Source organism: Notothenia coriiceps, unplaced genomic scaffold, assembly GCF_000735185.1.
Source record: "Notothenia coriiceps isolate Sejong01 unplaced genomic scaffold, NC01 NC01_scaffold00016524, whole genome shotgun sequence".
Lineage (NCBI taxonomy): Eukaryota > Metazoa > Chordata > Actinopteri > Perciformes > Nototheniidae > Notothenia > Notothenia coriiceps.
The window spans coordinates 61,147-73,622 of NW_011349225.1; the positions used below are offsets into that span (position 1 = coordinate 61,147).

Genomic DNA, 12,476 nt, shown 5'->3' on the forward strand with positions numbered 1-12,476 from the left:
AAGATTGTTTCATGAAATTTACATGAGAATTTAATTTGATGTGTGCCCAATCTATAATGTTCCTGCTCGATATCACAGTGCATGACCAGTGAGGCATTCAACTTAAAAAGGATAAGAAAATCTGTTGACCACTTATTATTAACGATGAGATAATTAACTGGACACAGTTAAAAATATAAACATCTACATCAGCATGTGGATTGCTGTTTATCCTCTAAAAAAGGCCGTATTGCAGTGACAGATGTTCCTGCTGAGTCCACTGCTGTCTGAATCACCAACAGGAAGGGAGTCAAGCTTTCAGGTTTGTTTTTAAACTTAGGATACTCTCTTGCACAACTTCTGTGGATATGATTAGCACATCAGGAAAACCACAGAATGAAACAAAATATAAGAGATGTGTGAATAAAACTCAGATTAGAAGGGAAGTAGATCAAGTGCTGAGATGCAACAAAGTATTGGAAACTTAATATTTATATGTTTCAATTCTCCGACATGGACAAAGGTGTATAGGATGGCAACATTTTTATTTATTAGGAAAAAAATACAAATTTGGCAATTCAATTAAGAATCAAACTCAAAATAATTCAGTCATGAAGCGCAGTATATGAGAGGTGAGAATATCTATTGGGATGGTTATTAAACATGTTGAATGTTTATCCTCACAGCATTACAAAAATGATACTAATACAATATATCTTAATGCCTTCAGCAAATCACACAGCAACAGTGAAATAAATATCCAAACAAACCAGAGGATAATGCAGTAACAAACAGCTGGGATCAATTGAAGAGCGATTTCTTCATACAGAAAAGTCTCTCATCCCATCAGCACTAAGAGCACTGATAACTGGATTTGTTTTGCAACAGCGTTTTGGTAGGAACGAACATTAAATGGTTCGCAAAACATCGGGATGGTGGGAAAAATATTAATTCAATTAAAAGGAATTTTTGGACATACTAACCTCAATGTAATGCAACTTGACAGAAATCCCTGCATTAAAATAACAATCTTTGTGATGCTTTTAAGAATCTATACCTTATTTGAGACTACACTATTGCCAAACATTTTTGCCCTCAATAGGATTAACAACAATTTCACAAAGTGCACATGCTATTATCTCTGCCCAATTTGTGCTTTTGTATGGATTCCTCCAGAGCTGAAATCAAAAACTCAGTTCAAAATCAAATCCACAATTTGAACAACAATCAGGATAAGCAGCCACGCTCAACGTCCACATCCGAAGGTCTTGTTCCACTCCTCATACAGCTCCAAGTCTTTTGATGAGACACTGGGCCGTACGGTCTGCAGGGCGTCCTGGAAGTCTCTGTATTGGATGGGTCTCACCTGGTCTGCAGTGATGGTGGTGATGTCACTGAGTTGGATGCTGCGGATGGGCCCGAGCGCCGCCTCTCTGCAGAGCTGCGTCATGTCGGCCCCTGAGAAGCCCTCTGTGGCAGCAACCACGCTGTCTAGCTCCGGCTCCCCCAGCTGGTTCTTCTCTTGGGTCATGAGGTTAGTGATGATCTGCCGCCGGGCCGTTCCCTCGGGCAGGGGGATGTATAACCTCTTGGCCAGGCGTCTCCGGGCAGCCTCGTCTATCTCTTGAGGCCGGTTGGTGGCGCCCACCACCAGGATGCGATCCTCGGCTGACGTCGTTGCTCCGTCCAGCTGAACCAGGAACTCTGTTTTTATCCTGCGTGAGGAGTCATGCTCCCCGTCCGTCCGCTGGGACAACAGCGAGTCGATCTCATCGATGAAGATGACAGCAGGCTGGTGGCAGCGGGCGATGGAAAAGAGGGCTCGCACCATTTTCTCTCCCTCACCCACCCACTTGGATGTGAGCGATGAAGCGCTGATGCTAAAGAAGGTGGCCCCTGACTGGCAGGCTATGCATTTCCCTATCAGAGTTTTTCCAGTCCCCGGGGGTCCGAACAGGAGGATGCCTTTAGGTGGACCCCGGAGACCAGTGAAGATGTCAGGTCGCAGCATGGGCCAAACTACAATCTCCTTTATGGTGGTCTTGGCGAACTCCAGGCCTGCGATGTCCTCCCAGGCGACAGGAGGCCCGTGGTCCATGATCTCACTCATGATCAGCTCAATTATCTTCGGCTCAAAGTTTTTCAGACGCTCGTCCACGATCTGAGGTTCCTGATTGGAATTACCGTTTGGCCCTCCTTCTTCCTCCTCCTCCTGTCGGGGAATGGGTGACACAAATTTGGAAAATGTACCCCGCGGCCTGTTGGCTCCTAGAGATTTCTTCACAGCTGCTGCCGGCCAGGAGGCCTGACCAGTCCGCGCCTGGTTGGAGTGTTTTTTCTGTTGCTCAACAATGAACTGCTCGCGAGCCGTTTTAAAGTTGCTTCCAGCTCGCGGGTCACTGCCTGCTTGACCTCCCTGCTGACCCCTGCCACCATCCCCTCTGTCTGTGTTGTAAAAGTTCTTCCGCTTAGATGTGTTGGAGTTGGGTAAGTAGGAGGACTGAGAGTTTTGTGTTCCCCCTGCAGGGCCAGGGTTTCCCTGGGGAAGAGCTGAGGAAGGGTGAGTAAACACAGACTGTGGTTGAGCTGGAGGATGGGAGAATGAGTTTGGATTACTGGCACTGGTGATAACCTCTGCTTTAGGCTGGGGTGGAACTGTAGGTTTGAACAATGCAGTGTCTGAGCGGTCCCCAGTAAAAGCAGCAGGTAGGGAGCTGCCTCTGCTCTCTTGCCCCACAGATATGTTAACATCTCCTGCTGCCACCAGGGAGCCCCCTCCACCTTTCCCTGCCTGAATCATCCGCTGCACGCAGGGCAGCTCCAGCACACTCTCCATGGTGAGGAACGACTCCCATTTGCCACTGTGGTTCCTCTGACTGCGAGCCAGGTGCAGAGCGCTGTCTGCATAGTTGTTCAGCCCTGTGCGGGGGTCATCTGAGTCCAGCACTGCAGCGTAGCGCTCCGAGTAGGTCCTGAGCAGGCTGTCCATGCCGGCCTGAGAGAGCTGGGAGCTTGCCCATGCATACTGAATGGAGAGGATGTGGGCCCGGTAGGCATCGGCCGTCTGTTCAGGTGTACAGTTGCCAGATGAAATGTCAAAGGACCTCCTCTGCCATTCGTCAAGGTGTGCTCCACTCATGCCTGGCCTGCTCCAGTCTGATGAAGGAGAGGGGACAAAAGTTATTAAAAATATATGACCTCAGTAAAAGCCAAGGTACAGATCCTGCCTGACCCCACCCCCCCTGTTTTAAGCATGCTTGATCTCCATAACCAAGCTCAGCTAACCTATAAACAAAAAGGTTTTTGTTTTTTTTACTAACCTTAAATAGTTCATTAGAATAGGTCAAATTGGTGGAATGCCCCTTTGACTACATGCAGCTACGCAAAACATCTAATTGTATAAACATGCAGCTCTACCATTGACTGTATGTATAACGAGCTGTACTGGAGATGCGTTCACTGACCAAGGCTTCTGCAGTATCATTTAAATTCATGATAGCATTCATTCAAATGACAAGTTAAAAACGTAGCAGTCCCCGATGACATGCAGTTATAAACAGTGTGTAGACGGGTCCTTTTGATACACAGAATACAAGCGTTTAGTGAAAATACACACGATAAAACAATACATTGGAATGAAGGACGACACTTACTAAATTGTAAATCTTCTGATATTACGATAAAAGTGGGTGTAATAATACAAACAAAAGGTGTATAATCATGTAAACGTGCTGAAAGCTGTTGTACCTTAACTGCAATTTAGTTTTTCGCGCCACCAGTTGCTTACTCATCAGTACGACTTCCTGTTTCGTTCCAATTCGTTCTTGGAGAACCTAAACTATTCTTTCAGCATCGCTCTTGCCTAAATTCTAAAACTAGTCCAAATTAAACAAACGCTTATAGTTATTACATTGAAAAGCGTCGACTTATGGTGAAACTATGAGAATATAAACAGCTAAGTTTAAGCAAATACCTCATTTGAAAATATCGGAACGGGGCCCATAACTTGTCACAACTAGGAGTGCTCAATTTATCCCCCAGGTTCTCCCAGAGAGTGGGTAGGATCCGTTTAGTGTTACTATGCCGCTCTACCAAGCACCACATAAAGCGTTTTGACTCGTGACAAACACAATAAACAAGGAGACAGTCTTACCAAGAGTTCTAATCCTTCTCTGGAAGTTTTGAAACTTATTTTATCCGGACTGTAGTTTCAACAGGAGGTACCGACCGCAATAAAAATGTTTAGAGGTCTACAATGCCATCGTGTGGCCATAACACGCTAAATAAATGCAATAATGATAATATCGTCGCTTTATCGTCCTGCATTCTGGGAAATGTAGTACCGGCTTTGTTGAAAATCAGTTGGACAATAAAATCCGACTTTCATTATTTTGAAGAAATCAGAATTTTACGCACAATTTTTAGCACACTGTGTTAATTAACTTTTTTTCTTACATAATAAGTAAATACATATGAATGAGTCTTGATATAATTGCACTCGTAAACTACACCTACCACAACCGGGCAGCTTTTTGTTTATGCTATCGACAGCGGATGACAGCGACTTCTAAGCTTCAGTGAAAACGCCGCCGTTGTCTTCTTACATCCATGGTGGGAGTAATATGCTGCGTTTGTGATATTGTGAAACTAACTATGTAATAAGTTCATGTTTTGCACTATTTATTATAAAGGCCTTTGTCTTTGAGAAGGGGTACGGGAAACGTTTCCTGGATAGCTGTTCATAGCAGTCGCAGTCCGTTAGCTAAAGCTAAACCGGAGACGGGATCTTAATTAATCCAGACGGGACCAGCCCCAGGAGCCGCAAGCAGCAGTCAGTCACACCCTGGTCTGGGGTGAGGAGCCCTGTCTGCGCAGTAACCTCAAACTACTCTCCATCACATGTGACGATGTTTTATACTTATCATTAGCCTCAGGCTTCGTCTGCGGGGGCTTCGGAACAATATTGTGAGTTAACTGGGAAGAGTGGACTGGATATGACTGACTCATCGTCATGGCACGGACAGAGGAGATAACCCCGAACAGTCTGTCTGCTGCAGTGCCAAACAGACAGCATCACAACTAGCCACCCAGCTAAGTTATTTACACATTCAATCGTTTTTAGTAGTTACTTCCCTTCAGCGTGGCATTATAAATACCACCATGTATACGTTTGTTACCCGTGACGAGAACAGCACTGTGTATGCAGAAGTTTCCAAAATCCTCCTCTCTTCCGGACAATGGAAGAGGCTGAAAAGAGACAATCCCAGATTCAACTTGATGCTTGGTGAACGCAACAGACTGCCTTTTGGACGTCTGGGTAAATATGCTTTTTTTCTTATTTCATATGATCGTGACATTTGTGTGCTATATTTGGTGTCCACCCACAGCTGCAGATGACACAGCTGCTGTGACTGTGCGGCACTTCCTGCTCCAGCTTCCTGTGGGAATGTTGTGATGTGCAGTCAAAGACACACGAGTATTTTTAATGCATTTTAAAGTATCCTGTCTTGGACTTCACAGGTCATGAACCAGGCCTGGTGCAGCTGGTCAATTACTACAGGGGAGCAGACAAGCTTTGCAGGAAGGCATCCTTAGTCAAGTCAGTATATGCATTTTTCTAATTCATTAATGTACTTTTGTGCAAATTAATTATTAAAATGGGGTTGCATTAACTGACCACTTCCTCTCTTTACCATTAGGCTTATAAAGACGAGCCCAGAGCTGTCAGACTCCTCTAGCTGGTTCCCAGAATCCTACATCATCTATCCCACTAACTTCAAAACCCCTGTGGCTCCAGCTACCAATGGCATCAGCCACCTGAAGAGCAATCCCAAAACGGATGAGCGGGAAGTTTTCTTGGCGTCCTATCACTCTAAAAAAGAAAGTGGGGAGGGCACAGTGTGGATAGCCAAGTCTTCTTCTGGAGCTAAAGGTAAAACCTTAATCCATGTTTATACATTTGTTGTTAATAGTAAACCCTAGAAAGACTTTTTTCTTCAGTGTCTTTTTAAAATAATATCAAAGAGGATCAAATGGATAACATACTTTTTCAGAGGTATTTGGAAGAGCCTTTTTCCTAGGAATAATACTCATACGATTAGATACTTTTAATTGACATATCTGTCGAACTGAGTTTCTTCACAACTTCATACAATAATTCCACCAGAGATTTTAACAAGTTTCCTGGAAATATGCCATTCAGCATTAAAAAAGGCAACCATACATTTTCTGTTAATAAATCCTCCTTGTTGGGGACAATACTGTTCAAAGTTTAAAATTGTGTAAAATATCATCAATGACAACTTCTTTTTTGTATTGCCATAGGTGCTGGTATTTTAATTTCCACTGATGCTAGTCAGTTGCTGGAGTACATTGATAATCAGGGACAGGTTCATGTTATTCAGAAGTACCTGGAGAAGCCTCTGCTTCTGCAGCCGGGAAATCGGAAGTTTGACATCAGGTAGGTCTACTATCTAAGGTAGGTCTACTAACTAACCCACTGATAATATGCTAGTCTGGCTGGGCTTTCTCACTAATAGCTGTTATGTTGTGCTATTGCTAGGAGCTGGGTGCTAGTTGACCATCAGTACAACATCTATCTATACCGGGAGGGCGTGCTGCGGACGTCCTCGGAGCCTTACAACAGCTCCGACCTGCAGGACATGACCAGCCACCTGACCAACCACTGCATCCAGATGGAACACTCCCAGAACTACGGGCGCTACGAGGAGGGGAACGAGATGTTCTTCGATGAGTTCAGGCTGTACCTGCTAAACACTCACAACGTCACGCTGGAGACCTCCATATTACCTCAGATCAAGCAGATCATCAAGTAGGTCCTGCTTGTTTTTCCTTTTTCTTTTTCAATCTCATACTGTAGCCCACCGTAAATTCAAAAACGTACACATTTGTATTGCTTCTATTTTGTGTTGTTCCCCAAGCGTTTCTACTGAAATGTCACTGAGTTGTCAAATCAAGTCTGTCCTAGTTGACAGTGAATGTATGTATGTAATAACCTTCTTATTGTGCAAGACAGTCACTTGTTTTTCAAAGAAACTTTACTCTATTAGATGACTGGGTTTAAAAGAGAGATGACACTGTTTGTTAGTAGACATTTCGCTTTTCAGCTTGTAAAATAAAGAGATCGTAACTGCTCTATGGCATTTAGTAATAGTGGTGCATTTCTTCTTAGGCACTTTAGTCAGATTTTAATCTAAGTCACGTGTTACAACTATGGATATGTGACTTTGGTATCCATGAAATCCCAGCTACCATCCCTTAGAAAAGAACCCTTTATGTGGATATCCCATCGGTGCTGATGTGATGGGAAGTCAACTGAAGCAATGAACTCCTCAGTGCGTGCTATAATGGCTGAGACAGCTGAGTCCCCCTGCTTGCAGTTGCAGTGCCTACATGTACCAGGATGCATTGCGCACAAGCTTATAATGCTTGGAGCATCTTCATGGGCCATTTCCTCTTGCTCAGCTAATGCAGCCTCGGCCTCTCCCTGCTGTGTGCTCATCCATAAGATGAGCTGCACTCATCTTGGGATGCCGATTTTTCTGTGATGTAATACCTTTTCAGTACAGGCTAAGAGAACAGAACAGTTCTGCTTCTGAGCGGCATTAGAAAACAGCAGAAACTAGACTCCAAGTGGAACTAGCCTGCCTTGCAAGAGAGGCCCTATTATGCTTTTGGGGGTTTGCCCTTTCCTGTAGTGTGTTTATATGTGTTTATATAGGAGTTTCTCTCCCACACACACACACCCCCCACCCCCGCCTGAAACACCTCCATTGGACTCCATTGTTTACTTATACATCACTATCATACACACACGCTTCTATTGGCTAGCGCTCAAACACATTGTACATGATTACCTGCAACGTTTTTGATGAATTATAAAAGATGTTTAGCACAAATTTTTTTGTCAAACAGTCAGATGATGTGAAATGATTTGATGTCTGGTTCAACAGGAGCTGTCTGACATGCATCGAGCCGTCAATCAGCACCAAGCACCTGTCCTACCAGAGCTTCCAACTCTTCGGGTTTGACTTCATGGTGGACGAGAGCTTCAAAGTGTGGCTCATTGAGATCAACGGAGCTCCAGCCTGTGCACAGTCAGTAACATTCAGCAGATGTCCCTGTAACCCCTCCAGATGGACTTGTCTTGACACATTTTTTCTATCTCAAATGGTTTTTGTGGATTCATTTTACAAATAGGGGGAAAGAAGCTTAGAATCTATTCCCCTTGTTTTGTAAATAAGCAAAGTTGGAATATTATTCACTTTTTTGTTGTTTTCCTCCCATTTAGGGTGACCATAGTTGCAATGTTGCTCTTCATTAGTTTGTTTTTTGGAACAATGACTGGAATGTAAATGTGTCAGCTATGTGTTGATACCGGTGGCGTTTTTATATGTACAAAAGTGGTGGGGCACGAACAACTTAGATGCGTATATAAGCTTCTGGTGCTTTTTTAAACACGTAAACAAATAGCTGTAGGTTATCCATGGTTCCGATAGTGCCGCACACATTGAATAGAAAAATACTCTCAGCATGCGCAGTGTAGTTTTTACAGTACACGTTCATTTTAACAGCAGAGAGAGGGGCTTGCCCCACATCGCTCAACACGGCTCAATAGGCACACTGTGGACACTAATTAGAAGAACGCAGACTAAAACAGCAATGTAGAGACGAATCAGACAATTAAACATGATCTTAAAATATATTTTAACATATATTTTTGGAATTATTATTTTAATTAATTTCTCCTGACACTAGGTGGGGCTGTGCCTGCCCCTAATGACGAGTCACCACTGGCTGTAACATCAGTGCCTGACTGCCAGAGATAAAAGATGTACATTTCTACACTGAGAGAGAGTGTGACGTCGCTGTTTTACAAAGTAGAATTGTAGTTTTCTAAGTGATAGATGTGGAAAAATCAAAACACATTCAGGTGTAATTTTTCATAATATACTCTGCAAAACCTGAAAGGTTGACTTAATGTATTATGTCAACAGAACTGTATTAGGTTAGTTGAAAGCAATAATATTAAGTTTAAATAAGGGTTAAGTATTAAAAAATACTTAACTTAATACAGTTATGTGACATTTGTTAACACAATATTAATGAAAGTCAATGTTTCATTTTTTTTACTGTAGTTAAATATAGAGGTTTGTTTTATTATATATTTGAAAAAAACGTTTTCCTTAAATGGCAGTTTGTGGCCAGTCCTTAATGTTAATAATTTCTGACTTCAGAATTTTACAGAAAAATAAAATCTGTGGAAACAAATGTCTCCTCATATCAACACCACTTTAGGATATTTGAAGCATAAATGCAATCTACTGAAAAAGAGCAGGCTGCAGGTTAATGTCAATGATGTACCAAAGATGTTGTGAGTCATCCACTAGATCTCATATTCTCCTTCTGATCAGATGATCCTGAAAGAAGTGAAGGGAACCAAAGAAGAAGACAAGACCCCCCCAGCCTGGTTCACCTTGTACATGGAGAAGGTAGGAACAAGCTGATGGAGCACATGTCAGCTGTTAGACTAACAGAGGCAAAATAAGTGAGCGCTCTCCTCCATTCTCTCAGTTTAAGGACCAGGTGGTGCGCGAGGCAGTGGAGAAGATCTGCCGTGAGTTCTCGGGACAGTGCTGCATTCACAAGCCCCTGGGAGGGGGGGCAGGAGGTGGGGGAGGTAGAGGGGAGGCTGCAGGGGGAGCAGAGACCCAGCAGGTCCCTGAGGTCTCCTCCTCCACCCTGCCCGGAGCTCCATCCTCCTCCACCCCTCCCTGCTCCTCCTGCCGGGGGCAGACCACCGGAGGGGGCTACCAGTGCAGGTACGAGCTGTCAGCAGGCCGGGGTCAGTATGTGTTACAGCTCTATGGTCTGTTTGCCAGCTTAGTAACCCCGGAAATGTAGAGTGCCCCAACGTTTTCTGTTATAAATGAATAGTAGGGTCCCCAGCACATAGAGACTGCTGGATGCTAACTTGCATATGTTGGGCCATTTGCACAATTGTGTTAATTAGCATTGATAAGCATATGCAGACAATAGCTTTAAAATGGCTTGGTCAATTTGGACACTTTTGGTGTGGTTTGGAAGATTTTTGAGGATGTTTAATCAATTTCTGACATTTCCAGTATCAGAAATAGCAGTATTTAGTCCTCTAAAACTTAAAAATCAACCCAAAATTCATCAAACATGGCGTGTCGACCACATCATCTTCTCCCAAGCCTTCTCTGAATCATTCAGATGTTCATTGTCAAACTTCAAACGGGCCTGTCATGTTCTTCTTGAGCAGGGGGGGGGGCCTTCAGGCGCTGCAGGATTTGATCCATTATGGTGTAGTGCAGGGGTCACCAACCTTTTTTAGGGTGAGGGCTACTCTAAAAAATTGAACAAGTCGGGGGCTACTTTTACTCCTCTTTTTTTGTTTTTTGCAGTGTATATATTTAGCACATTTTAACGTTAATATGCTTACCTTTAACCTTTGTGTGCTGTTTGGGTCTGTGGGACACGTTTTCAGTGTTTACTAAAAGAACATGTTTGCAATCTAATTATTTTAACCTGCTTTATTTGGGGGTGGACGGGCCTCAGCTCCTCTAGGGGGGTGCGGGGGCGTGCTCCCCCGGGAAGATGTTTTTTAAAATGTTGAAGTGAAATGCTGGTGCACTCTGGTGTATTCATACATTCTGGTGAATTTGTGGATACAGCTTTCAACACTCATATGAAAGGGAGCTGTATACTTTTCAATAATCCAATCATCTTTAGAATATGATCACAACCAATAACAAATCATTTAAACTGGTTTATTCTTATCTTATGTTACCTAGTTAGCATTCTTTCTTTCTATTAATGCATATTTTACTAATCACTCCCCTTTTAAACTGTTTTTTGTTTTTTTCACTGTCCTATAGTACACATTGGAATGATTTCTTAATTTATCTATATTAAATAGATAAAGGTGTGCTCTCCCAGCTCTCTCGCTCGCTCTCTCTCCCTCCCTCCCTCCCTCCCTAGCTCGCTCTCTCTCTCCCTCTGTCTCGCTCGCTCACAGAGGCTGTGTGCTCCACCGTCGGGCGATGAGCGTTTGGCGTTAAAAAATAATAATACACATATCTGTAAAGTGGGGGACACAAAGCGGGATTTCGAAAGAGCGGGGGGGACATGTCCCCCCTGTACCCAGGAAACTTACGCCATGCGTGGTGTATGTCAAAGTGCAATAAATATAATATGCAAGTTACAACACACAGAGTAAAATCTCTGCCCTCATGTGCTGTGTAGGCTGGCACGACTAGGCTGTCATGGCTGATGTGTTATGTAGATTCTGGCAGAAGGAAAATCAGGCAGGGAGGTGGCCAGCATTGCTTTCTTCCGACTGCAACTCTGGACCGCGCAAATGCAAAGGCAAGAACGTGTTTGGTGCGATATTCATTGTGGGGGTGGGCGGGAAGAGGGGTGTTAGATCGAATAGAGTTATATTAAGTAGATTAGACGTTCGCTATCGATTTAGATTTCGTTATGCATGGGGTAAGATTGCTTTAATCACTTTCCGTTTTTTGTTTTGTGATTTATAGCATGGACTTGCTTGGCGAGCTTTTTTAGAACATGCCCCGCGGGGCGACCTCACGTTGCCGCCTGCGGGCGGACTAAGTGCCCGCGGGCGACCGTGTTGCTACCCTGGTGTAAGTGGTTAACCAATAGTTTTTTTCTTGGTGACTGTGGCTCCGCAGCTGCCTTGAATCATTACAAGTTCTCCCGTGTAGTGTCTTGCTGATCCCTCATCTTTCTCCTGATCTTCAAAACCCCACGGACCAGATCTCTTGTGTGGAGCCCCAGCACGAGGGCGACTGATGCTCATTTCATTTTTCTTCTATTAAACGAATAATGGCACAACAGTGGTCTCTCCTCACCGAGCTGCTTTCTGATGGTCTTTGTAGGCCAGTCATGAGCCTTGTGGAGGTCTACAGTCTTGTCCCTGAGGTCCTCTAAGAGCAGCTCTTTGTCTTGTCATCGTGGAGAGGTTGGAAATCTGATGGGTTTGATTCTGTGGACATGGTGTCTTTTATAGCAGGTAACTAGTTGATATTAGGAGTAAATATATACCTATTCTTCTCATCTCACGGCTCAGATATAAAAGCAATTGCTGAAATTATGAACTGTTCCTTTAACCTCTGCTTTTTGACTTTCTCATTATAATTGCATAATGAACAAAGGAGATGATTAATTATTGTATTTTTTCAAATGTTGGTACTGCGCAGATAATAATGACCAATATATGACTTCTAGTTTTAGTTTGACATGCTGTCCGCAGGGTTCGATCTTGGTGACGGTCTTATTCTAAGAAGGTAGAGAATATAATGCCTCATATAAGAGCATGAAGAGGTTGGTGACACACGACTAATGTGTTCCTTTCTTGATATCTGAACTTAGAAGGGAATGCAGTTTCTGTTTGCCCTGAAAAATATTTCTCCTTTCTCATGTTGAAATAC

At 43.5% G+C, this 12,476-nt stretch overlaps 2 protein-coding genes across 5 annotated transcripts in view; one reads left to right on the top strand and one right to left on the bottom strand.

Moving 5' to 3' along the window:
* Nucleotides 1-505: 505 nt before the first annotated feature.
* Nucleotides 506-4,450, bottom strand: fignl1 (fidgetin-like 1). Of its 4 annotated transcripts, none has more exons than XM_010775942.1 (2): nt 4,133-4,450; nt 506-3,135 (listed from the first exon to the last, which is right to left on the bottom strand). In XM_010775942.1, exon 2 carries the CDS (start codon nt 3,116-3,118, stop codon nt 1,226-1,228), a length of 1,893 nt encoding a protein of 630 aa, XP_010774244.1. In that variant the 5' UTR covers nt 3,119-3,135; nt 4,133-4,450; the 3' UTR covers nt 506-1,225. The 4 variants fall into 4 exon arrangements, with proteins under 4 accessions (XP_010774244.1, XP_010774245.1, XP_010774242.1 ...); XM_010775943.1 differs by lacking the exon at nt 4,133-4,450 and adding an exon at nt 3,953-4,120; XM_010775940.1 differs by lacking the exon at nt 4,133-4,450 and adding an exon at nt 3,727-3,777.
* A 123-nt stretch (nt 4,451-4,573) lies between these two features.
* The window catches only part of ttl (tubulin tyrosine ligase), a 10,411-nt gene continuing 2,508 nt past the window's right edge, over nt 4,574-12,476 (top strand). Inside the window, exons 1-6 of the mRNA XM_010775944.1 lie at nt 4,574-5,296; nt 5,500-5,578; nt 5,679-5,911; nt 6,304-6,439; nt 6,542-6,811; nt 7,953-8,096. Of these exons, the coding sequence (XP_010774246.1) occupies nt 5,140-5,296; nt 5,500-5,578; nt 5,679-5,911; nt 6,304-6,439; nt 6,542-6,811; nt 7,953-8,096 (1,019 nt within the window). The 5' untranslated portion in view covers nt 4,574-5,139. The remainder of the gene's footprint in view (nt 5,297-5,499; nt 5,579-5,678; nt 5,912-6,303; nt 6,440-6,541; nt 6,812-7,952; nt 8,097-12,476) is intronic.

Bases quoted from the DNA above. Each gene is read 5' to 3' on its own strand.
- fignl1 (XM_010775942.1), bottom strand. From the start codon at position 3,118: ATGAGTGGAGCACACCTTGACGAATGGCAGAGGAGGTCCTTTGACATT.